At 44.8% G+C, this 23702-nt stretch overlaps 1 protein-coding gene across 1 annotated transcript in view; it reads left to right on the top strand.

The window, feature by feature from the left end:
* The window catches only part of PLB1 (phospholipase B1), a 328328-nt gene that overhangs the window by 57425 nt on the left and 247201 nt on the right, over positions 1-23702 (top strand). Inside the window, exons 15-16 of the mRNA XM_069236215.1 lie at positions 6211-6319; positions 15868-15919. Coding sequence (XP_069092316.1) covers positions 6211-6319; positions 15868-15919 — 161 coding nt within the window. The remainder of the gene's footprint in view (positions 1-6210; positions 6320-15867; positions 15920-23702) is intronic.

Genomic DNA, 23702 nt, shown 5'->3' with positions numbered 1-23702 from the left:
AATAGTTACACTAACAGAGGAGCTGACGAGTCATCAGTTGCACCCCCCTCCGGAATCTTGCCTACTAGGCATACGCACAAAAAAAAAGGGTGACAAACAATTACATAGATTCATAGACCTGGCCTTTGTCTTCAAACGCCTAATAGCAATGCAGTGGAAGGCACCAGCTATCCCAGATGTTAAAAAATGGCTAAGAGATGTATTGCAGTGGCCTGGAGCTGAGGCACAGGTGCTTCGCTCACTCAGTGACAGGAGTGTGGTAGTAGTGGGACGCGGGCACTGAGACACTTATTTCTTCTGGACTGAAGCCAAAAACGGCTTACACCCCCACTGAACCACAATACACACTTTTAAAATAGAGAACACCTGACACCTCAGTAACATACCACAGGAACACGCCCAGCCGTAAGTGGCACACACACTAGTCATGCATACCAACCTAGCACAAACATGGAAAATGGTATCATGCACAGAGGCATGATATACAATGCCACACAACAGTGGTCAGAGCCCGGGCAGCACAGTGGGTTTGGCACCACATCCACACCAAGGGCACCAGGGCAGAAATGGAGCAGCAATGCACCATCAAACCCACATACGAGACCGTTGATATAGAAGGCAGACATTATACACATACCATCCGGACCATTGACACTACCTAATACAGCACTAAAATAATGGTAGAATATAAACAAATATGTGTCACTGATAAATGTTGACAAAAGAAATAACATCTGTCTTTATTAAACCTCCCAGAAACCCAGATATTCCCCCTTCGTCTACGAAGCTATATTACTATGTAGTTGTAAGAATAACGCGCACTCAGTGTACTGCATCAGTTTAAAATGTTGTAATGATTAAAATAAAAACAAATCTCTGAACTGGTTTTAATCACAGCATTTAAATACCTCAATAAAGCCTTTTTATAATGATTGTTCGTTTACATAAAATAATGAGATAGTGTTATCTTGGACTGGTCCCCCATTCTTAGCACTCATTGCCTTATTTTGGCTTTTATCTCATCATTGATTGTTGATGCCCAATATTGTATGTTGAAAATATTTTAATTAACCTAATAATAAAATTACTTATTTACTTGTATTTATATAAAGATACAGGGGTAAGGTATTACCTGTTGTGAAGATAAAATAGTGTCTGTGTGGTGGTGGCAGTGGGAGAAGTGGTGTGGATTTTAGACCAGCATTTTTGCCATGACTGAGAAGGAGTGGATTGTTGAATATCATCTTCCCCCTGAGTTTCGATAATCATTTTTGGTCTCTCTAAGGAAGTGTGTGAGTGATTGCCAATGTTTTTAAAGATGATAGAGGTCTGTGTGGGAATTGTGAAGTTGAATGTAGAAGAACTATTGTTTGGAGCCAATGTTGAAGTGGTAGTGAACATGAACGTCGATTCATAAAAATCCCAGGTGTCGCGGAAGTGACATCATGTGGCTTTTGATCCCTGTGACAAGACAGGAAGTGGCACCACTTATGACTCTGACACAATGGAAAGGGGCATCACCATACCTTGACCCTGAATTCTACACCCCACTGAGAAACCACCATTTTTGTCACACCTGTAGACCACCAAAACACTTTCCAATATAATCCACATTGTAATTGACAACTGTACCAATTGAATAGCCCCACACTGCATAGCATGCTATTCATCCACTAATGTGGTCCAGCTCCTCAACAAGTAAAGAAAACACTATGCAATTGCAACAACATATTGCTTAAGGACTTTCAGATGTTGATTTAAACCCTCAATAAAAGGCTAGAAACTTAATAAAATAATCTTATGAGGACTCAAAATTAAGAATAGGCTGGGTGAGGTATCTGGCAGGAACCTGTGGCTATCAAGAGTGTTTTACTCACTGCGACTCAGACCTGTTGTTACCACTGTGAGGTATTGGGCACAAGAAGCATTGTTCTGCTTCTGGTTGCAGAGAATCTTGAGTGCATGCAGCAGAGGCCTGCTCACGGCACTTAGAAAGTTTCTCATTGTTGTAGTGCACGTGATTTTCTTCCCATTTCACTTTTTTTTTAAACTCGCCAGCAAAAGAATTTATGAACTGGCATTGCTTTAAAAATAATCATGTGAAGTTGTTCAGGGCTTCTCAGTATTAAAAACAAAAAAACTTTTGGAGAATTTCAACATAGGTACCATCTTGTGATAGATAGTTGTTAAATCACTATCTGTTAGAATGTGTCCTTTGTGATATTATGTCTAAATTTACAATGACCGGACCATGATTGGAAATAATAATGGATCCTAATTCAGCCTGCGATTTGAATGATGGTATGTGTTGCAAATAGGTAAATAATAATGGATCCTAATTCGGCCTGTGTTTTGAATGATGGTATGTGTTGCAAATAGGTAATCTATTCTGGAAGTGGATTAGTGAATGGGTGAATAGAAAGTAAACTCCAAACTATCAGGATGAGGAAACCTCCAGACATCAATGAGGCCACGGGAGTGAATGGCTTTCGCAAAGGATTTTGCATCTTGTAAGGAATGTATCTGGATGTAGAACAACAATCTATAAAGGGGTCCATGAGTTGATTACAGGCTCTTCCACAATTAAATGGTCTTGAGGGTATGCTTACAACAAGTAGGAGAATTGATCCCAAAACTGAAAGTCCAGACCAAAGGAACCATAGATATCACCCAGAGGGATAGGCTTATTGTTGACCTTAAGGGTCAAAAGTAATCATCTGGCTTTTTCATCATTAGCTACATTGACCTCATCCAGAGCTAAGGATATTAGAAGTAGGATTATAACCCCAGTTTTATGGTCAGTAGCAGGAGAACAGAAAATATTCCCACCTGTTGTTTTTAAAGAGAGTTCATATCTGTTTCTACAAAGTGAGTTTCCTGGTACCTAGCATTTCAATTGTGATAAATGAGTCAGAATTCTTGTTTTTTTTATGGGATTGGGAAGGTCTTTGACATTCCAGGAAACAATACATAGACTACCCATAGTAAATAAACCGGAGGAGGTGAGAATACATTAAACAATCACATATTCCTTTATAAAATAAAACAATATGAGAGACTAAAAAACAAACAAAGATTGTCTGATTATCATTGCCTAGAAAGAGAGATAAAATGCCAAATAAATAGGCTAAAGGAGAAATAGGAAAGAAGAGCAGAGGAAAAAAAATGAAGGACATGAGGACAGAATGAGGGAGAAGGGAAAGGAGGGGGGTACCAGGCTCCCCATGATAAGAAAAAAGTAAATGATAAAAAATATACATCAATACAAACTGTGAAGTGTGCATGAGAACTGTAAAGAAAAGAGAAGTTGAGAACTATAAGTAACCTAAACCTAAAAAAATAGATAACAACAAGGAACATATTCAGATTAGTTGCAAAGAAGAAATGATAAAAGAGTTCAAGTTTTAAGAAATAGGCAATGATTCCACATGAAGGATTGGTAGAGGACTTCGATGGAAGAGCAATATGATGAGCTCTTTGAATATTAATGGAGGAACAGTCTTTTAGCCTCTCAAATTTAGGAATAGTAAATTGTAAGAAGGAAATCATATCTGAGCCCTCCTGTCCCTCTGGGTGGCCATACATTCTGGAATCATTGCATCAATTACGATTTTCCAAATCTTCTTTGTGTTTTTTGAGTTGTGAAATTTCCTTCAACTTAATGTCCACTTTTGTACCAACATCCTGGGCATTACTGATACCTTCTCCAATCTCAGATACCCTAGAGCCAAGGTTGGACCATTTCTCCTAATTTCTTTGAACAGTGGCATTAGTTTTACTGGCAAAAGATTTTATGTTTTTAATTGTGTCTATAAGGTCTTGTAGAGTGAGAGGCAAAAGAGGCTTAGTACGGGATGCTGGGTTCTTCTTCACCCTCTTGTTCACATTTCCTGTGTTCTCTTTCCTGGGAACAGAAGGGGATTAGGTGGAGCAAGGTGCTTGGAGGTAGGCAGCATTTATAGATCCACGGCAACTATTCTAGTTGTAGAGTGATAATAACAAAGGCAGTGTAGAAAGATGGTTAAACTAAAGCACCAGTAAAGTCAGCAAAATGGAGAAACCTATTCAGAAGCAAAATAAAAATGTCTATAGACACAATGGCAGTCAACGTATGAGGGAAATGCTAATAAAGCATATAGTCTAGGAGGGTCTCAAAGGATGCTGTCAATAAGGCTTGGGCACTGCAAAAATAGAGAAAATTCCCCAAGGAACCCTAAGGAGAAGCAGGGACCTCAAAATGTCTACCTCATGAGCAAATGAATGCTGCCCGCCCACTGCTTCAGAGGCGGCAGGTCACAACTGCACAAAATGGTGTCCTGAGTGGCTCTTCTTAAGGTTTGGTGCTGCCACGAGTAAGTATAGAAAAAGACTGAGAATCAGTGTAAAAACCTATTGCACCACTCCTCAGCTGTTCCAGGGCCACTGATACCTTTTTTGAAATGTAGAAGGTGGAGAAACAGCCAAAATGTGTCCCGGCGCTCAAGGAGCATCAGACGGCTCAAAGCCTGGTGGCCATCTTGGAGCGTTCCTGCATGTGCCTTAGTGCTTCTTAGTTTATGTGCATATTTTTATTGTGTGTATTAAAGTAAATTTCCATTATAAAGCAACACGTTGACTTGATCTTGTTAGCTGGTCTGACTGTGTAAACCGTATTCTGAGTGTCTATCCCACCTCACTCCTTGAATAAGTCTTGTGCTCCTCAGTCTCATTACTCCAAGCGAGTTAAGCTCTGGAGAAGAGTTCTAGGCTATCCAATAGTGCTGGTAAACAGTTCCAATTGATGCAACTGACACAGCGTGACACCTGACTACCCTGGTGCTCTAGAAAAGCATTTGTCACAATCCGTAATTCTGAGAGGGCTTTTTGTGAGACAAAGTTTGCCCCAGCCATGCACTACAATGTGTGACTGTCTCAGTGAGTGAGTAAGTGATATACATTCTTTCTGTGACATTCAAGATTGCATACTGAATTCTGTTTCGCCAGTTGAGAACTTTTTCAAATGTGTAGGTATGGCCTCACTTTCTACAGCGAGACAGAAGGCTGATTCTGCTTGCTGCAGGTGTTAGGTGCATTGTTTTGGCAATCGTAAAATTAGTGGAAGCTCAAAACACCATTCACAAAAACTAAATGGCGGGAGGGTGCAAGAAATATGCATGGATACACAAAGATTGTTTGGATTGTACTGTTGAGTTACTGTTCTTTCATGTCCCCTCAAGAAAATGCATCATGGGATGTGATGAGATAAAGGTGTGAGACAACACTACACCTCCTAAGTGTTGTCTTCATAGATTACTCTCTGTGTGCTTCCGACACTGACTAGAGATATGGGAAACCTCTTGGGGAAATTACTAATAGGACTAATGTATAGATCCTTTGAAGAATTACGTCATATCAGATTGTGACGTCTCAGATATGAACTTATATTAACCCTATGCCTCATTACAGTCATTGGCCCTGGAATAAATTTTGTTGGCTCAGACACGTCCCATAGAATTTTTCCATTTATATGTAGTATGTAGCATCCACCTAACTGAACTTTAGGAAGGCATGTTTAGGGTTTGGGATTGTTTTTATCATATATTTTGATATATGATTGGGAAACTTCAGTTAAATTATGGCACGCAAACTTTTTGGTGACAGAGAATTCTGAAAGCGAGTTATGATGATCTCAAAATCATCTGTTCTATCATTAAAATTATGGTCAACAAGCTAGAATAGGTTGGTGTGCTACAACAATATTGAGTATTGTCCTGCCACAATATCGACTCCAGAATATGAACTAATACAGTATCATAAAGGTAAGTATATTAGGTAAGTACAGATTTAATCATAAAACAATACTACATATGTATATTTACCTTAATGGTATATATCTTCAAGATGTATTTATGTTGAGTTCAGAATAGTATATTTTTACTTAATTATATATGCTTATCTCCATAGTATAAATCTTTGAGGTAGGTATATGTGAAGTTAAGGATTATCACTGTATGCTTACCGATATACTCTTACCTTCACAATTTTGTGGTAGTCAATTTTCTGGATCCTGTATTAAATCAGGATGATATTTCGCCACTCAATATATTGACATACATCCAGTGGATCTTCGATTGGGTCTTATGGCACACTCCTCTTCATAAATTGGTGGTGCTGGTGTATGCTCATGTTGGTAATCTGCTTTGTGCTGATTATGGTTGTTTGTTTTTCCAGATATTCTCCGTGAATTCAACCCGACTGTGCAGGGGTTCTCCACCGGCAAAGGAGCAGAGACTACGCCAAATGCTTTCTTTAATCAGGCCAAACTAGGAGCTAAATCTGAGTAAGTGGAACTGTAATGGAAGTGAGGATTGTACAAGTTGCATTAGCAGGATTTGCAAGGCTGTTGTTACATCAAGATTTGCTCATGGTTTAGGTCAGACGTCCTCCATGTTTATTTGTCCCCATTTTCTACATGTAACAAGATCTCACTTCTCCGACCCATCACAGGAATGATGTCTGCTTCTTCGAGAGGCACTTTAAAGTCCTGTGTTCATGATTATGGAGTTGAATAACTTGGGAATGCCAGAAACCACCAGATCATAAAACCACAAAACCATTTCCATTATGGAAGTTGAGGGGATAAAAAAACAGATGGCTCTGGTTCCTGGGGCAAAACGAGGTTCACAGTTCATTGCCATAGGTTTGGCTGATCAGCAAAGCCAATAGGATCCAAAAAGTGCAGCAGATCACCATTGTGCAAGTTGAGCGGGGGTGGGGTCATTTTAGTTTGTGCCTCCAGTGTGCTGAGGCTTTTGACCACCTCAAGGCTTGTTATGTGTATGAGCAAAAATGATTCCAATCCGGGTCTTCTTTGCACCTGAGGGCGTGTACATGCCTGAGAGATTGGATTGCTTTGGAAGCTCTGTCTTATTGGTCCTTCTATACAATAGTTAATGGAGCATAAAAGTATCTTATCTAACTGTTTTGTATGGGGGAGTGCAGAACAACTTTGCTTGTTCCCTATGGATCTCTCTAAGGCATGAATTTTACTTTAATACATTCACCAATTTCCTAAAAACACTGGCACATAGGTAGTCTAGCTTGCTATGATTACTCAGACACCATCGGCCACTTACTCTGTTGTCCTATCAGTTAAAAGCTTTAAACTGGTTACATCCTTCAACATTACAGGACTCTGAGGGCATCAACAAATCATTTAAGGCTCTGTTATTGCACCTTGTCCTGTTTGATTAAAGGCCATGCCAGCAGACACAATCCCTTTACTTGGTGAGGGACTGTTCTTCTAACATCAAGATGTTAAACTTAATATCTATGTATTTGTGCCTCTACCTGAAGTACCCTGAGGCTACCACACAATGTCATCCAACTCTTTAGGAAAACACAAATGAACTAAACGACAACACAAATGCGGGAACTCAATCCGTTTATTGTGCATTTCAAGAAAATGGATGAAATGTTTTATATGTAATATTGTACAATGTATTGTTGCAGACCAACACAGTTTAAACACACAGTTTGTGCCGGAAACACAATGGCCATGGATGTATGGCGTAAATGGAGAAATCTGTTGTAACATAAATTGGATTCCCAAGTGGATCTGCAAGCCAGATTAGTGAATCCCTGGTTTAGACCTGCCGGAGTCTGCAGGGAACCCTGTCACAGGCTTTTTATAGAGAACTTGGAAGCTCACACAAGGATGGATGTCGTTTGAGACAGCACCGCAAACACCTACCGATCCCCCCCAGCTGTCCTATGGTGAACACCCGGGTTTCTTAGGGTCAACATATTTGGGCCTTACACTCATTTCATGACATACAGAGCAATTGAGAACATCTGCAGCACTCATGTCCCAGGTGAGAACAAAGCCTGCTCTCTGCCTCAGGTATCACAATTCTCCAAGATATGTTACTCAATAAAATCTCATTACATGCTTCATTGTTCTCATTACAGGCTTCATTATGACTTTCACAGGGATGATAAGGCAGTCACACTATATTTACTCCATTCCAAGGTGCAAAATTTGTAATGTGCTTTGGAAATTTGGTGCAGACAAAAAGTGTGTGCAGTAGCTGCCCAAATAGAATCAAGGTGTAATATGGTTCTCATCCTCCAAGCTACATCGGCATCAGGTCCTGGAAATCCTTTCTACTCAACAACCTCCGTTACTGGTTTGTAGAAGGCAGCCAAAATTTGGTTAAAGCTGCTAAGCCCCTTCCAGTGCTCTTTACTCTGGAAAGAGAACAGTCAGGGCATGAACTGAGACACCCAAGCCACTGCCGCCTCTCCCAAACCTTCACTAGCACACGGACAACTAAGGACCTCACTGTGTCCATAGGCCAAAAATTGCTTCTCCGTGTTGGATTCTTGACTGCAAAACTGATGTTTCAAGTCTGAAATCTTGTAAGTCTAAGACAATCTCCAGCTCTTCCATTACACATAACACAAACCAATACATTAAACCAATTAACAAATATCATCCTCCAATTCAATATCTACACTTATGTGCATGTAGATTCCACCACGGGCTGTAGAGAAGGCATTATACATGTGCATAGGGCATTTCTGGATAACATCCAGTGCCTAATTTGTGCTGGACATTCCATAAGGTGGGCACCAGCTCCCTTCTTTTGGACTCCAGATTCATCGTCCATTATCAGGCTTTGACCTAGAGTAAGAGAACGAAAAAGTAGAAAAGGGAGAAGAAGCTCAAACATGAGAAAGTGCTAGAAAGAGAAACATAGGTTACGAGAGACAGGAAGGTGGTGTAAAAAAGGGCCATGAGATGGAATACAATACTAGACAGCCTTGGTATTCAAGAATCCCTGCATTCCACATTGGACTTCTGTTAATATATAATATACAGACTAATAGGCGAGGCATGGGTTGACCACAGGCCCTCACCTATGGCCAGGCCCTGCACCTTACCCCCTATGGGCACCCAATCTCATGCACCATGAGGCCTTTGGCCATGCACGGCAGAGGCTGCCTGCCGGGCCTGGCCTGTTGCCGGGCCCTGAGGCCAACCCCTATAAGCACCCAATCCTGTGTCACACACAGCCTTAAGCCGTGCACAGTGAGGGTTGGCTGCAGGGCCTGGCCTGTGGCCAGTCTCTGTGGCCAAAACCCCATTAAGCAGTCACCTCTACGCCATGCACGGCCTTGGGAAACAAAAGAAAACAAGAAAAGGTGAGAGTGGCGGAATACCCTAACCCCATAATTTGTGGCAGACATGCAAATCTGTGGCAAATATTTTAAAAAAACAATCACAGTCTCCTGCGCTTGTATACAGAAAAGCCCCCGTGTGCCCAGGTCTTGGGGTCATGAGGATACAAATAAAAAATGGTGGAGGGGCGCATGGGGCCCCCTCCAAGGATGGAAGGTGGGCCACGAAGATCCACCTCCATTGGGCTCACGTGGGGCTTTCAATAAAGGAGGGGGCCACGTGGACCCCACTCCTGGGGTTTTTACATGCCCCAGGGACCTCCACCCTCCAGGGGCTAAATAAACACTTAAGCGGGGACCACCACCTCCCTGTGGCCAAATATATATTTTGTACAGGGAGCAAAGCTGCATGGTCCCCCTACCTGGGCTGATATCAGCCCTCTGTACCCCATCCCCAGGGCCTGGGCACGTCCACCTGGGTGGCCTGGCCCCACCCAGGGCACCCAGTCTACACTGATGGGTCTGTGGGGGAGCCTCAAGACTCCCCAGTTCCAGCTGGCTCCCCGCCTCCTGCGGGAGCCAGCATTGCTCCCACATGCAGGGAGATGCAAAATCTGAAGCTCCCTGCATGCAGGAACAGTCTCTCATCTGTTTCCCTGCCCACATCAGTGCGGGCAGGGAAACAGATGAAAACTCCACTCCCAGCAAAGGGGGGCTGTTTGTCAAGCTCTCACTTAATGGAAGCAGAGTTAGTGTTGGTCTGACTTTACAGGAGCTGTCAGAACTCCCGCCAAGCGAAAGCAAACACCTATCTCCCCATGATGGGCACCTCAGGAGATAGCAGAAGCCGGCCACATGTATTTGGCCCCAGAGTGGTGGTCCCTGGTGTCTGGGGGGGGTCCGCACGGCTCAACCATTAGTGTTTAGTTTGCCCCCGGGAGGTGGTGGTCCCCGGGGCATATAAAAGGCCCACGAGGGGGGTCGGTAAGATCCCCCTCCTTTGTTAAAGAAAGCCCTGAGGAGGTGCTGTTCTCTGGGACTCAATGAGCCCAGTAGAGGGGGAGGTCCAGGCGGCCCCCTCCCATTTCTTAAGAAAGCCCCGGGGAAGTAATGGTCCTTGGGTTAAAAAGAGAAAAAGGGAATGTTCAACATGCTTTTTCCCCATGCAATTTCCCATAGGAATTTTAGACACGACTACTGCCCGTACCACTGGACGGAATTACATCAAATTTGACAGAAAGATAGCTCTTGGTCCAGATAGCACAGTTTTTTAAATTTGGTGTGAATCTGTTCTGTAGTGTTTGAAATAAAAAAAACAAAAACATATGTGTTTACCTAGGGAGGCAAACCCTTCGCGAATGCTCCCGATCTCGTGCAGACATCTGATTGGCTGCCAACACATCAACCAGGAAATGTTAACAGCCATTTTGGGACTTGGCTTCCAAGCCTTAGTCAGGGCTCCCCCTGAGATCCTGCCAGTGCAAAAAAGCATTATTTTGTTTTAATTCAAGGTGAAATTTGTGAATATTCGCAAATGTTGCTGTGAATCTGAAAAATTAAAAGCAGGTTCAGTCTCCCACGCTTGCTTTTATTTTGCCCCTGGATGAACTAGGTCCCAGGGGCATACTTATTTTTATGATTGAGGAGGGGGACGCAGAGAGCCCCCTCCTAGGTCTGTTAAAAGCCCCAGGGACCGCCACCTCCCTGGGCTTATATTTTAAAACTATGAGCAGGGGCCGCATTGACCCCACCAGGCCTCTGTGACCATCAGCTCTATGGGGCTATTTTTTAAATATGTATAGGGGGGCTGCAAGGACTCCCCCCAGGCCCCAGGGACCACCACCTCCCCCAGGGCTACAATGTGTATATATATATATATATACATATATATATATATATATAGGGGGGCCGTTCTAATCCCTCTGGGCCCCAGCAACCATCACCTCCCGGGCCGCACCAAATGCCATCTCCCCGGGGCTACAATAACATTTGACGATGGGGTCTACACGGACCACCGAGACCACCACCTCCCTGGGGCCAAATAGATATTTTGAAAGAAGGAGGAGGCCCCATGGTCCCCCTCCAGGACCCATATATTGCCCTGGGGACTGCCACCTTCCCAAGGTGGTCCCCATTAGTCCACACTGGGTTCCCTGCATGGGGCCAGGGCACCCAGAAACAAGTGGCTGGACCTTGGGGCCGAAATCAGCCTAGGTAGGGGGCCCATTTTAAAGTAAGTATTTAGCCCTGGGGAAGTGGTGGTCCCCAGGGCACGGAAGACCACACTTTTTTTAGCTAAAATTATCAGCAAAGTCCATGGATCCACCCGCTGATTTTGTTTTAGAAAAATTGCTTTTTGGAAAGGTCCAAGAAGGACACCAGAAGCAAGTGTGTTAGGGTATTTGTTCCCAGCCCCCCTTTTTTGAGTGTTTGCTGAAGCCCGGGCATGGCACAGGATTGGGTAGTTATAGGGGGTTACCTGCAGGGGCTAGCCACAGGCCTGGCCCTGTGGCCAACCCCCACCGCGCACGTCCAAAGGCTGAGTATCGTGCGGGGTTGTGTGGTTATAGGAGGTTGGCTGCAGGGCCTGGCTGTCGGCCAGGCCCTGTGGCTAACCTCCACCATGCATGGGTGGGGTTGGGTGGTTATGGTGTGTTGGCCACAGGGCCTGGTCTCTGGGCCTCACTGGAAAAACCAAAGGTTACAGGGACATTATAGTTAGGAAATAGAATTAAAAAAACATAGACATTCACTTAAAAAAAAACACAGGTTACAGGGACGTTATAGATAGGCTCACATTTTAAATGTACAAAACTATAGAAATTCAGCTGTTATACTTAGAGTTATTTCAAGTAACTATAACTCGTGCCATAATGTAACTATACCTCGCGCCCTCGCCGTGCACTGCTAATTGTTCCAGATATGACATCACTCATGACATGTATGACATCATTGATAATAACATTTGCATTACAAGCCACAGTTACCTTAGGGCACGAGTTATAGTACCAGGTACTACCACAATAGCTGATTCTGCCAATATGAGCAAATCAATAGATGAAGTACTTTAATTCTAGACAAAGTCCAACCTCAGCATTTGCTTCTATCTGCTTAAAGTCAAATGACAAACCTTCAGACACACACAGATTAGAGACACAATATGTTTCCTTTCCTTTTACCTTTATATCCCTTCCAGGATGAATCGGGTGGGGTGATGTAAAGTTCAAGGGTGCAATTAGTAATGCAGCTGCACGTGATCTCGGACCGGCACTCAGATGCTTGTCAACTGCATCACTGATCCTTTGTAATAACTTGTTACAGTTTAGTTGTTTATGTCACAATACCCACTGCCAGAGCCAGACTGGCATTTCAGATTATTTTTCCTGTTAATTCAGTCTATAACTGTGAAGATGTTTACAGCATTAGTGCTTCTGTTGGCCAAGGCTCTTCCATAAAACCACCATTCTAGATCAGGACCTTAGCACTGATGGCAGCTTGCATTAATATGCATAAAATATGCACGTGCAGCAAACCACAAGCTGCATATTGGTATCTTTATTTTTGCAGCACAGATTCTATATTTATTCAACACTACAGCAGTGAAAAAAATCTCTGGCTTAAATCGAGATAGAAAGCAAGGGGCAACTCACAAAGACATTTAGGAGTGTGTAAGTATATAATACAGGAATACTTGTTTGCTCACTCATAAATTACTTTGTGAATTGGCCACAAAATGTCCGATTACCTAGCAGTAAAAGCAGTAAAAGTGTTTACAGGGCGCAGTCTTTTCTGTCTGTACTAATTTTATATGAATATTTTCAATGTATTCCCATATTATATTTGCATTTTATCATATTAGATGTTTTTGGCCAATTCACAAAGCCATTGATACGTATGTGAAATAGTATTACAAGAATATTACTTTACATACGGATAGATGCATTTTTTTAATTGACCCCTAAGAATTATAAACAGGGTTGGAGGTCTCTGGTGTTAGCATGAGTTATAAGAAATAAAACACCCCCAGGCATTCAGCTTTCTTTATCTTGTCTGATTCCTTATTGGAAAAGCCCCCGCCAGATAGACAACACAATCATCCCCCGCCAAAGTAATTAAAAAAGATACAGAAGTCATGCTAAACGTAGGACAGATCTGATGCCAATAACTATCATGGAGGGCACAGGAGTAGGGTGAGGAGGGGTATTGACGCAGGTATACTGGGACACCTACCTTTGGAGGATAAACAAAAATAGAACAAACTCCCTGATCAGTTACCGGTAGTTGCATGGTAGCTAATAGGTGCTTAGATGGAGGAGCGTGTTCCAGACCAGGAGTTGCGATTGTCATAGCTACCAAGTTTCCCAGGTCGATGCATGATGTTCTGCTCCAGTCCAGATTTTTTCCTTTGAATTCTGGGACGTGCAGTTCTGTTTTTCAATGTCATAAACAAGAATACAAGTGACAAAATTAAAAGAAAAAACCTGGATTGGAGGAGGCAAGCAAGGACCTGGGAAATTGGGTCGGGCTGGATTGTGGGATTGGCACCACAACACCTTGGTATGAGGCAATATGAGCAGACAAAATCAAAGGAACCCATGGACAACAATGTGGTAGTGGAAATTGTGAACAACATTTGCAAGTTTGAACATGGTGGAAACTGTTTATATATCTATTTATGTATGTTTGCAGCACTGTATAGCTTAAATCTAGACAAAAGACTGCAGAGCACTGTACAGGGTCAAAAGCAAAGATTCAGTCAGTGAGTGATTGGATGAGTGGCAGGTTTCTGAGAGGGGAAGGGGGGGTCTTGCTGTGTCATGATGCAGTGTTCTTTAAAAAGGTGTGTCCTCAGCTCTTTTCTAAATTGGAGCAGGGTCGGGGAAGGTTTCATTGATTCAGGGATGTTGCTCGGGATCCTGATACAAGGCAACAGAATAGATATAGACCGTCTTACCTGTTGTGTCAAGATCCGTTATGGGTCTATGGGGCAGGATGCTTTCCCCAAAATGTAAATTAAAAGTCATGCAGCTCAGAAAGATGCACTGATGCATCATGGCTATTCTGCAGAGTCCATGTCCCATAACGGTAAATAGGCATTAATTCTTAGTTTGGAAAACAAGATTGGTGGTAACTATTAATATCAAAAGCAGAGATTCACATGGATGACTGGAGGATCCCCTCACTACCACTTCACACTTGTTCTCACCTTTCAGTGACCCCCACCTAAATCATCTGCCAGGAAAGATATTCAAATAGAACATACTGATTGCCCAGGAAAGAGGGTTGACTTGAACTGGGCATTGGTAGACATTTTTAGCACACAGCTTCTTCCAAGAATGGTAGCTCTTCAGACTGTGCCTCCTTTGCTCTAGGGGACATCCTGGGACAGTGCTAGAAGCAGGTGCTGGAAGAGCTTTGAAAATGACTGGACTGGACTGGACAAGACTAGCCACAAGACCATCTTCACCACCATGCTGGTGTTTTATATACAAAAAAGCTTGGAAGACATTAGTATCACTGGGAACGCTCCAAGAACAAACTTCATCACACTCCGGTAAAAGAGGGAGAATAATATAAGCAGTGCAGGAACAAAATCTAGAAGCTAGGATATTATAGCATGTAGGCAGCATTAACATCTACACCACCTATCCTACATTTGGTTCACGTCCTAATGGGGAGGGGGTTGGAAGGATTCGGAAGACAAGTAAGGCCTTAGGCAGCTTCATTTAGCCTTCGCTTTTAGCCAGCCCACCACATTTATACTCTGACACCATCTCTGCTGCCTTTTTCCCCAATGTGTCTTCTTCAAACCCTATGATTTAACCATTTTGATGCAGTGTATGCCCAGGTCACATTTTCTTAAGGTTTGAAAGCTAGAACCAAAGCACTGACTGCACTATAGACCAGTGGACATACAGTAATGGTCTAGCAATGTATTTCTAATGCCACAAGGCTTTTCTGTCTCTGATAGATCCTACTTGTGCTACCGGAAGATGCTTCTCATTGGGTATAATGTGCTAATGACACAGGTATTGCACCACTGTCTACTTAATACAACCAAGAAAGGCACCTGTTAGGCCCCAGATCCCTGTGAATCCTTGCTTGGTTGCGGTCATGGTGAATGGCGAGTTGAGGAATTTCAGCAGTTATGCTACTTAATGCCTGCCACAGTGTTGTGTAAACTCACTTCACTCAATAGCACCCAGCCCTCAGCGTATGTGTGATCATTACTCTAGCGCGAGACTCAACTAGGGCTTTTCTGTGCCATTGACCCTTATGGGACACCGGTTGCAATGCTGTCAAATCTGAACCCGAACGATGCAACGGAGGGGAGCTGGCGATTGTAGGCCTTCATCAGAGCAGTCACTACTATGTGCAATGAGATTCACAGTCAATTCCCAACTCAACAATATTCAGAAGGCCTCTTTGTTCATTGACAATTAGTGAGGTCTTCGCTGCTCAGAGCGGGTGGCTGATCTGAGCATAGTGTAAACCATTGCTGTATGAGACCCCTTACCTCTCTTTAGTTACAAGCTTCGGTGGGCACTGTTGTTATCACAGTAGCCCGACATCACGAATGAGGACCTCAAGTCCATCTTGGCATTCCTCTTATGCTATTTGTGTTTATCATATGCACATGTGGTGTGTGAGTGTAACCAGGTGCTCTGCCAACTTTTGAGCATTGAACTTTCTTGTGTTTTACAGTGACATGAGGACCCAGGCTGAAATATTAGTGAATCTGATGAAGAATAACACGGTGAGTCTGGAAATCATGCATTTTTCCTAATTTAGGACCCAGTTGCACCTCATGTTGTTTGATGTTGGTGGTCAGACTCTCTTCTTAAGTGGCACAAGCATGTAATTTCACCTGCATGAGTAGCAGTATTTTTTTGGCACCACCGCACCCCATGACCACTGCCACAGATCTCTTACTAATACCCAGAAAATGTGCCACTCATCTCTCCATAGCCCTCCCTACACATACATTCATTTGTTTTAAAGCGCTTGTAAAGGCTGGCTTTACTAATCCACTCAGCTATCCACACAAAATATAGCTCTGTTCTTTCCAGCAGGCATATTAACCCTCTACGCTACTTTATGGCGAGTCAAAGCTGCTGCTAGACAATCCTCTAATCTCTCTCTCTAGCAAGAACATTATTCACAAGAGGTATGTTGACATTTTAATTGCTTTTTGAAGGATGGACGCACAAGAAACTTTTCAGAAGGTGCTTTTAAATCACAAGTTTCGTAAGTTATTGCTAAACACAGCGCCCCCCTGAGGTCAGCACCCGGTGCGGCTGCACCACTCGCACCGCCCTAAAGCCGGCCCTGATTAGCAGACCGGCCAGCTTTTGGAGCTTTTTCACTGTGTGAGAGAGGGGCGGGCCTTGAAGGGGTGGGGCTTAGTGCCAAGCACAGTTTGAGGCACTTTTACATTTACTGCTTCCAGTATTCAATTTCCTCCCTTACTCCATTTTACAACCCCCAACCCGCCAACACCAATAACGAAGCTGTTGAGGGTGCCGCTGATGTCCTGGGAGGGTTTCACACCTCTTAATAGACATCAGCTATGGAGAATCTCCCAAAAATTATTTTGAAACCTGTTCGCTGCAGGGGTTTCCAGCTAATTGAGTTCACATTGTGTGATATCGGCTCCTCACCGGGTGACAGTGAGAAGGGAGCTGATATCATGTGACACATGGTAGTCCCATGTGAGCTGGACGGTCTGGATTGGTATAGTTATGCTTCCTGTTTTTCTTGATATCATGTACTCATTCGCTTCACCTATTCAAGATGAAAGTAATCAATCTGCACCTGTAGGTCAGATGACTTTAATCTATCCCCTCTATAAGGAGTTTCCATTGCAGAGAACATCGTGCAGGTTAAATAGGTCTTCTTTAGTGTTGGAAAATGGGTTATTGGTAGGGCAGGTAGGTACCTACACCTAGCAACAAGCCACAAACCTCCACAAAAGTACAGTTAGGTCTCAGTAAATTAATCCCAGCTCTACCCTTGGTAGCTTGGCATCGAGCGTCAAGGCTTAACTTAGGAGACAAAGTGTAAAGCATTCAAATATCACAAAACAGTAATTAAATAAAACACAGGAAACAGTTTAAAAATCCAAAACCAATTTATAAAAATAGCTTATATTTTTATCTTTAAAATGACACAAAAACGATTAAAATCGGTTCAGGGGAATCGGAGATATGAATTTTTTAAGTATTATTATTTTCTAGCGCTTAGAAACAAAAAGCGCCAATCGGGTCATCTGGTTGCACCAGGACCGGGGCAAAGTCAAACTTTCAGGCCGACCGCGATGGAGCCCTACAGGTCGCGGGAGGCCTCGGTTAAAAAGTTACCTTCTGACTTAGTCTTTATTTTGAAGTTTTTCTTCACCGGGACGAACCTGCCAGTTGGATCCGACCTCCTGGAGCCCTTGTCCGGATACGCGAAGTCGGTTTCCTCGGTGGTGATTTTTACCTTCGGACTTAGTCGTTTTTTCGAGATGAAAATCCTTCAACCGGGGTAAACCTGGATCTTGATCCGACGTCCGTGGAGCCCTTCTCGGATACGATGGCTGGAAGGTCCCGGTCAACTTTTTACGTTCGGACTTAGTCTCTTTTTTGGATGTTTTTCTTTACCGGGACGAACCACGAAGTCAGGCCGGGTCGCGGTTGAGGCAAGCCGGCTAGAATTTCCGCGTCGGGTCGGTCACTTTATGGAGCTTTTTTCCAAAAATTCTCCAATCTTTTCCAAACTTCTGGGGCTTCACCCAGATGTTCTTTTAAGGTTCTTTTGGGGTCCACAGCTCACCCCAAGGGTCCAGAAGTTCTGTGATGGTCCTTGGGAAGTGCGGACTTCAACTCCCAGAATGCACCTGGCGCAAACTCCTTTTTGGCCACTGGACAGTGGTCAGCTGGTCACTTTTTCAGGAGTTGGTGCAGGGGACTCTGGTTAGCAATTTTTCACCTGTAGCAAACAGGGAGTCCCTCCTTGAACCAGTGGAAGCCAGGCAAAGTCCTTCTTGTGGTGAAGCCCAAGTGTGCAGCTGGTGCAGTCTTTCTGAGTGCAGGGTCCAGGTGCAGGCCAGGGGTCCAGCAGGGCAGTCCTTCTTCTTCTTTAGTTCCTTTCTTGTTGAATTCTGGAGGGGATCTGAGGCGTGGGTGCAGGTCTGCCAGTTTTATCCTTGCTCCTGGGTGAAAAGCAGGGGGGCCCTGGTTCTCCAATCAGGGACAGGGTCGTCCCCCTGTGATGACCACTTCCTGGGAAGTGTGGCAAAAATCCATCCCAGAAGGCAACAGTCTCTAAAAATCCAAAATGGATGAATCTGATTTTTGGAGGAGAGATCTGGCTGAGCCCACCCACTGGTGTGGCTAAAAATCATAAACACACCCCTCTCCTGCCCTCTCCTAATCTAATCAAGGGGGCACCTAGCTGTCTGGGGTTGCAGGATGTGGGGGTGTTGCTGGGTGCTCCAGATGTCCTTCTCTGCCTTTGAAGACCAGTTTGGCAGCCCTCCCCCTTCCTGCCTCACCATCTGCTGAGGGGAGATTCTCTCCCCCAAGCACATTCCTTTGTGTGAAGCCAGGCCACTTCACACCTCATTAAAGTGGCCTGGCAGAAGCTGCTGCAGGCTGGCCAATCAGAGCACAGCAGCAAAAACAATGCAGAGCTGAAATTGGCAACTTTTTAGGTAAAGTCTAAACTTTTTACCTGCACTAGTTATATTAAATCCAACAACTGGAAGTTGTGGGATTTATTATAACAATCAATTTGATACCAAATTCTTGGTATGTAACATTTAAGGAGACTTTAAAATTTAAAATAAAGTCTGCCCATTCTAGCCTATGAAGGCCATTTACTTCAATGAGGGAAAAACGAATTTGGCTGTTTTTACCTCACCAGGGCTTATAAATCTATTTTTATAAAGTCCCTGCTTATAGTTACATGGCACCCAGCCCTAGGGGCACATAGGGCACACCTTAGGGGTGACTTATATGTAAAAATAAGGTAGTTTAAAACTTTGGAAGTACCTTTAATTCCAAAGTCGAATTTGCATATAACTTTAATTTAAAAGCAGCCAGCAAGGCAGGCTTGCTTTTAAAATGACACTGGGCACCTCAGCAATGCACCTAGGTGTGCACCACCTATGCTGTGGTCCCTAAACCTACATGCCCTACCATATACTAGGGACTTATAGGTAGGTTAACTTAGCCAATTATAATTAGCCTAATTTGCATATCCATTTTACACAGAGCACGGGCCCTGGGACTGGTTAGCAGTACCCAGGGCACCATCAGAGTCAGGAAAACACCAGCATAAAGTGGAAAATGGGGGCAAAAAGTTATGGGGCCTCTGCAATCAGCCCCAGTTTCTCACACAACCCCCCCCCCAGCCCACACGCCCAGGAGACTCAGCCCAACCCTGGGAGAGTCTTCCTGGCTTGTTAGGCGAGGAAGACAGTGAAGAAAACTGGCTGTTCCTTTGCAGGGCCTACTCTGCCTTACATCCTCCTGTCAGGGTCTCTCCCTCTGGGTAGTGAACCCACCCCAACAATGAAAGGACCCATTTCAAACTGAAACTTCCCTCTAGGGGGGTCTTCCTCCTCTCTCTCTGCCAACTTGGGTAGTGAGGTGCCCACCTCCCCTACTCCTAACTTTGCTAGGGCAACACCTAGCTTACCCAAAGAGGTCACCCAACACTTGAGCAACCCCACCATGACCAACAGGGTCAGGGGGCCTACTTTGCTATTGGCCTTGGGGTCTGCCTCCCAGGCCAAGTACAGTGCTGCCAGGAAGGCTAGCACCCAGCAGAGGCTACTGACAGCTGTCAGTACCCAGAACCACACCCTAAGCTCTCCACTGACAGGTGGCTGAGCTGCTTTAGGGGCATCTTTGGGGTCCTGGCACCCCTCTTGCTGTCTAGAGTGGGGGGCTACCACCTCCTGTGGCAGACACCCTCCTTCCACTCTCCCTTCTGTCAGTGCAGGGGCAACACCTTGCATCTGGACAGCTGCCTGACTACTCAGGACTTCCTTGGGGTCAGGTGAGGCCTCACCAGTGCCAACTCTGGGCTCCCCCCTTAATGGGGCAGAAGGCCTTTGGCTTCCTGGAACTCTCTTTAAGAGTGGCCTACCCTTCCTTTTCTTCTTTCCTTTTCTTGGGGACCCCTGTCTCCTAACTGTAGGGACTGACTCCCCAGGACTTTGGGTTGGGGGGGCGCCCTGGGCGACCACCCCATCTGTGACCAGACTCACCTCTGGGAGGTCATTGCCCAGGATACAATCTAGGGGAAGGTCAGCACTGACTACCACCCTAATCCAGTCAAGGATACCCTCCCTCTCTAGGGGCACTATGGCTACAGGTTTGGAGGTGACCTCCCCTGTGGCTATCCTGACTTTCTTTGTCTTTCCTGGGACATACATGTCTGGGGTCACTAACCGGTCACTCACTATAGTGTGACTGGCACCGGTGTCTCTCAGGCCAGTGGTAGGGATCCCATTCACTTGAATGTGGTGGAAGTGCCTACTCCCACCCTCAGGGATCACCAGCTTACCATCTGGTCCTGTCTCCCAGCACAATGCTAGGAGGACTTCATCATCTGAGGAATCCTCCTCTATGGCTACACTGGACAGCCCAGTGCTAACCACCTTCTTTGGACAGGCTGCATCTCCTCTGAAGTGACCTGTCTGCTGACAGTCAAAGCAAGCCCTACTGTCCAAGAGCTTTTTTAACCCTGGGTCTCCCTGTCTCTGCATGTCAGAGTGGGAGTGGGATTTACTCTCCTCCTTCTTAGGGTTCTGGGGTACAGAGGGAGTCTCTGTGGTGGGCTTACCACCTCCCTCCTTAGGTTTTTGGGGACCTGTCCCCCCCTTCTTGGAGTCTCCCCCCTGGGACTTGACAACCACCCTGGTTCTCAACCACTCATCAGCTGCCTCCCCTAGCTCTCTAGGGTTGGTCAGCTTAGAGTCCACTAGATGCTGGCGTAACCTTTCTTGGATACAATTGGTCAAGATGTGCTCTCTCATGATCAGATTGTATAACCCCTCATAAGTATTTACTTTGTTGCCAATAATCCAGCCCTCTAGTGCCTTTAGTGAGGTGTCCACAAAGTCAACCCAAGACTGGGTACTGACCTTCTGGGTGTCCCTGAACTTCATTCTATATTGCTCTGGGGTCAGACCAAACTTCTTCGCTAAGCACCTTTTCATACTAGGGTATGAATCTGCCTCCTCCCCCCTTAAGGTCAGAAGCCTATCCCTCCCTGAGTTGGGGACCAACTCCCACAAAAGGGAACCCCAGTATTGAGGCCTAACCTTTCTCATTTGGAGTGCCCTCTCAAAGGCCTCCAGCCACTTATCTATGTCATCCCCCTCTACATAAGCAGGGACCACCCCCTTGGGTAATCTGGGGCAAACTCCCCCACCCATGGACACCTCAGCTTCTTTATCGCTGCTTCCATCTCTTTTTTCTTTGTATGCCCACTTTTTCTTTTCTAGGGCCAGCTTCTCTGCTTCCAAAGCTATGTAGGCTAGCTGGGCTTCCAGCTCTCTTTCCCTGATGGATGGGTTCTCTCCTCCTGAAAGGACCCTCTTCCTACCACTAGCTTTGGGTCTGCCCCTAGTGACTGTATCCATTGAGGACCGTTCCTCCTCTTCCTCACTTGGGGTCTGATGCCTTCCCTCCCCTGAGTGGTTAGAGTTAGCATCTTCCTCTTTTTCTTCCTCCTCTGGAGCTTCCTCTGTCTCTACCTCTTGGGCCTCAGCCCATGCTGTCAGGGATTTAATCAGGATTTGCTTCCTGAGATCAGGGGTTGCAGGCAACCCTCTCTCAATACACAACCCCCTAAGCTGGACTACTGTCAGTGTGGGTAGGCTAGCCAGATCAAGCTCCATGGTTCCCTAGTTTTGTGTCAACAAAAACTTTTTGCAAAAATTGGTAACAAGAATTTAGAAAAATTACAAAAATTCAATAATTGAAATTAATCCAAATTAATTAAAAAAAAAAAATTTAAATTAAAAATTAAAAACAATTTTTGCACTAGGACAATTTAAAGGATTTTTAATTTGTTTTATCTAAAACTGTAACGTGATATTGAACACAAGTACAGGATCCCGTCGCTGCTTCCAATTATGTTGGAAAATGGGTTATTGGTAGGGCAGGTAGGTACCTACACCTAGCAACAAGCCACAAACCTCCACAAAAGTACAGTTAGGTCTCAGTAAATTAATCCCAGCTCTACCCTTGGTAGCTTGGCATCGAGCGTCAAGGCTTAACTTAGGAGACAAAGTGTAAAGCATTCAAATATCACAAAACAGTAATTAAATAAAACACAGGAAACAGTTTAAAAATCCAAACCCAATTTATAAAAATAGCTTATATTTTTATCTTTAAAATGACACAAAAACGATTAAAATCGGTTCAGGGGAATCGGAGATATGAATTTTTTAAGTATTATTATTTTCTAGCGCTTAGAAACAAAAAGCGCCAATCGGGTCATCTGGTTGCACCAGGACCGGGGCAAAGTCAAACTTTCAGGCCGACCGCGATGGAGCCCTGCTCGGCTACAGGTCGCGGGAGGCCTCGGTTAAAAAGTTACCTTCTGACTTAGTCTTTATTTTGAAGTTTTTCTTCACCGGGACGAACCTGCCAGTTGGATCCGACCTCCTGGAGCCCTTGTCCGGATACGCGAAGTCGGTTTCCTCGGTGGTGATTTTTACCTTCGGACTTAGTCGTTTTTTCGAGATGAAAATCCTTCAACCGGGGTAAACCTGGATCTTGATCCGACGTCCGTGGAGCCCTTCTCGGATACGATGGCTGGAAGGTCCCGGTCAACTTTTTACGTTCGGACTTAGTCTCTTTTTTGGATGTTTTTCTTTACCGGGACGAACCACGAAGTCAGGCCGGGTCGCGGTTGAGGCAAGCCGGCTAGAATTTCCGCGTCGGGTCGGTCACTTTATGGAGCTTTTTTCCAAAAATTCTCCAATCTTTTCCAAACTTCTGGGGCTTCACCCAGATGTTCTTTTAAGGTTCTTTTGGGGTCCACAGCTCACCCCAAGGGTCCAGAAGTTCTGTGATGGTCCTTGGGAAGTGCGGACTTCAACTCCCAGAATGCACCTGGCGCAAACTCCTTTTTGGCCACTGGACAGTGGTCAGCTGGTCACTTTTTCAGGAGTTGGTGCAGGGGACTCTGGTTAGCAATTTTTCACCTGTAGCACACAGGGAGTCCCTCCTTGAACCAGTGGAAGCCAGGCAAAGTCCTTCTTGTGGTGAAGCCCAAGTGTGCAGCTGGTGCAGTCTTTCTGAGTGCAGGGTCCAGGTGCAGGCCAGGGGTCCAGCAGGGCAGTCCTTCTTCTTCTTTAGTTCCTTTCTTGTTGAATTCTGGAGGGGATCTGAGGCGTGGGTGCAGGTCTGCCAGTTTTATCCTTGCTCCTGGGTGAAAAGCAGGGGGGCCCTGGTTCTCCAATCAGGGACAGGGTCGTCCCCCTGTGATGACCACTTCCTGGGAAGTGTGGCAAAAATCCATCCCAGAAGGCAACA

This window comes from Pleurodeles waltl, chromosome 5, assembly GCF_031143425.1.
Source record: "Pleurodeles waltl isolate 20211129_DDA chromosome 5, aPleWal1.hap1.20221129, whole genome shotgun sequence".
Lineage (NCBI taxonomy): Eukaryota > Metazoa > Chordata > Amphibia > Caudata > Salamandridae > Pleurodeles > Pleurodeles waltl.
Note: the sequence above shows the minus strand (reverse complement) of the source record. Positions and strands in the feature narration are given on the sequence as shown.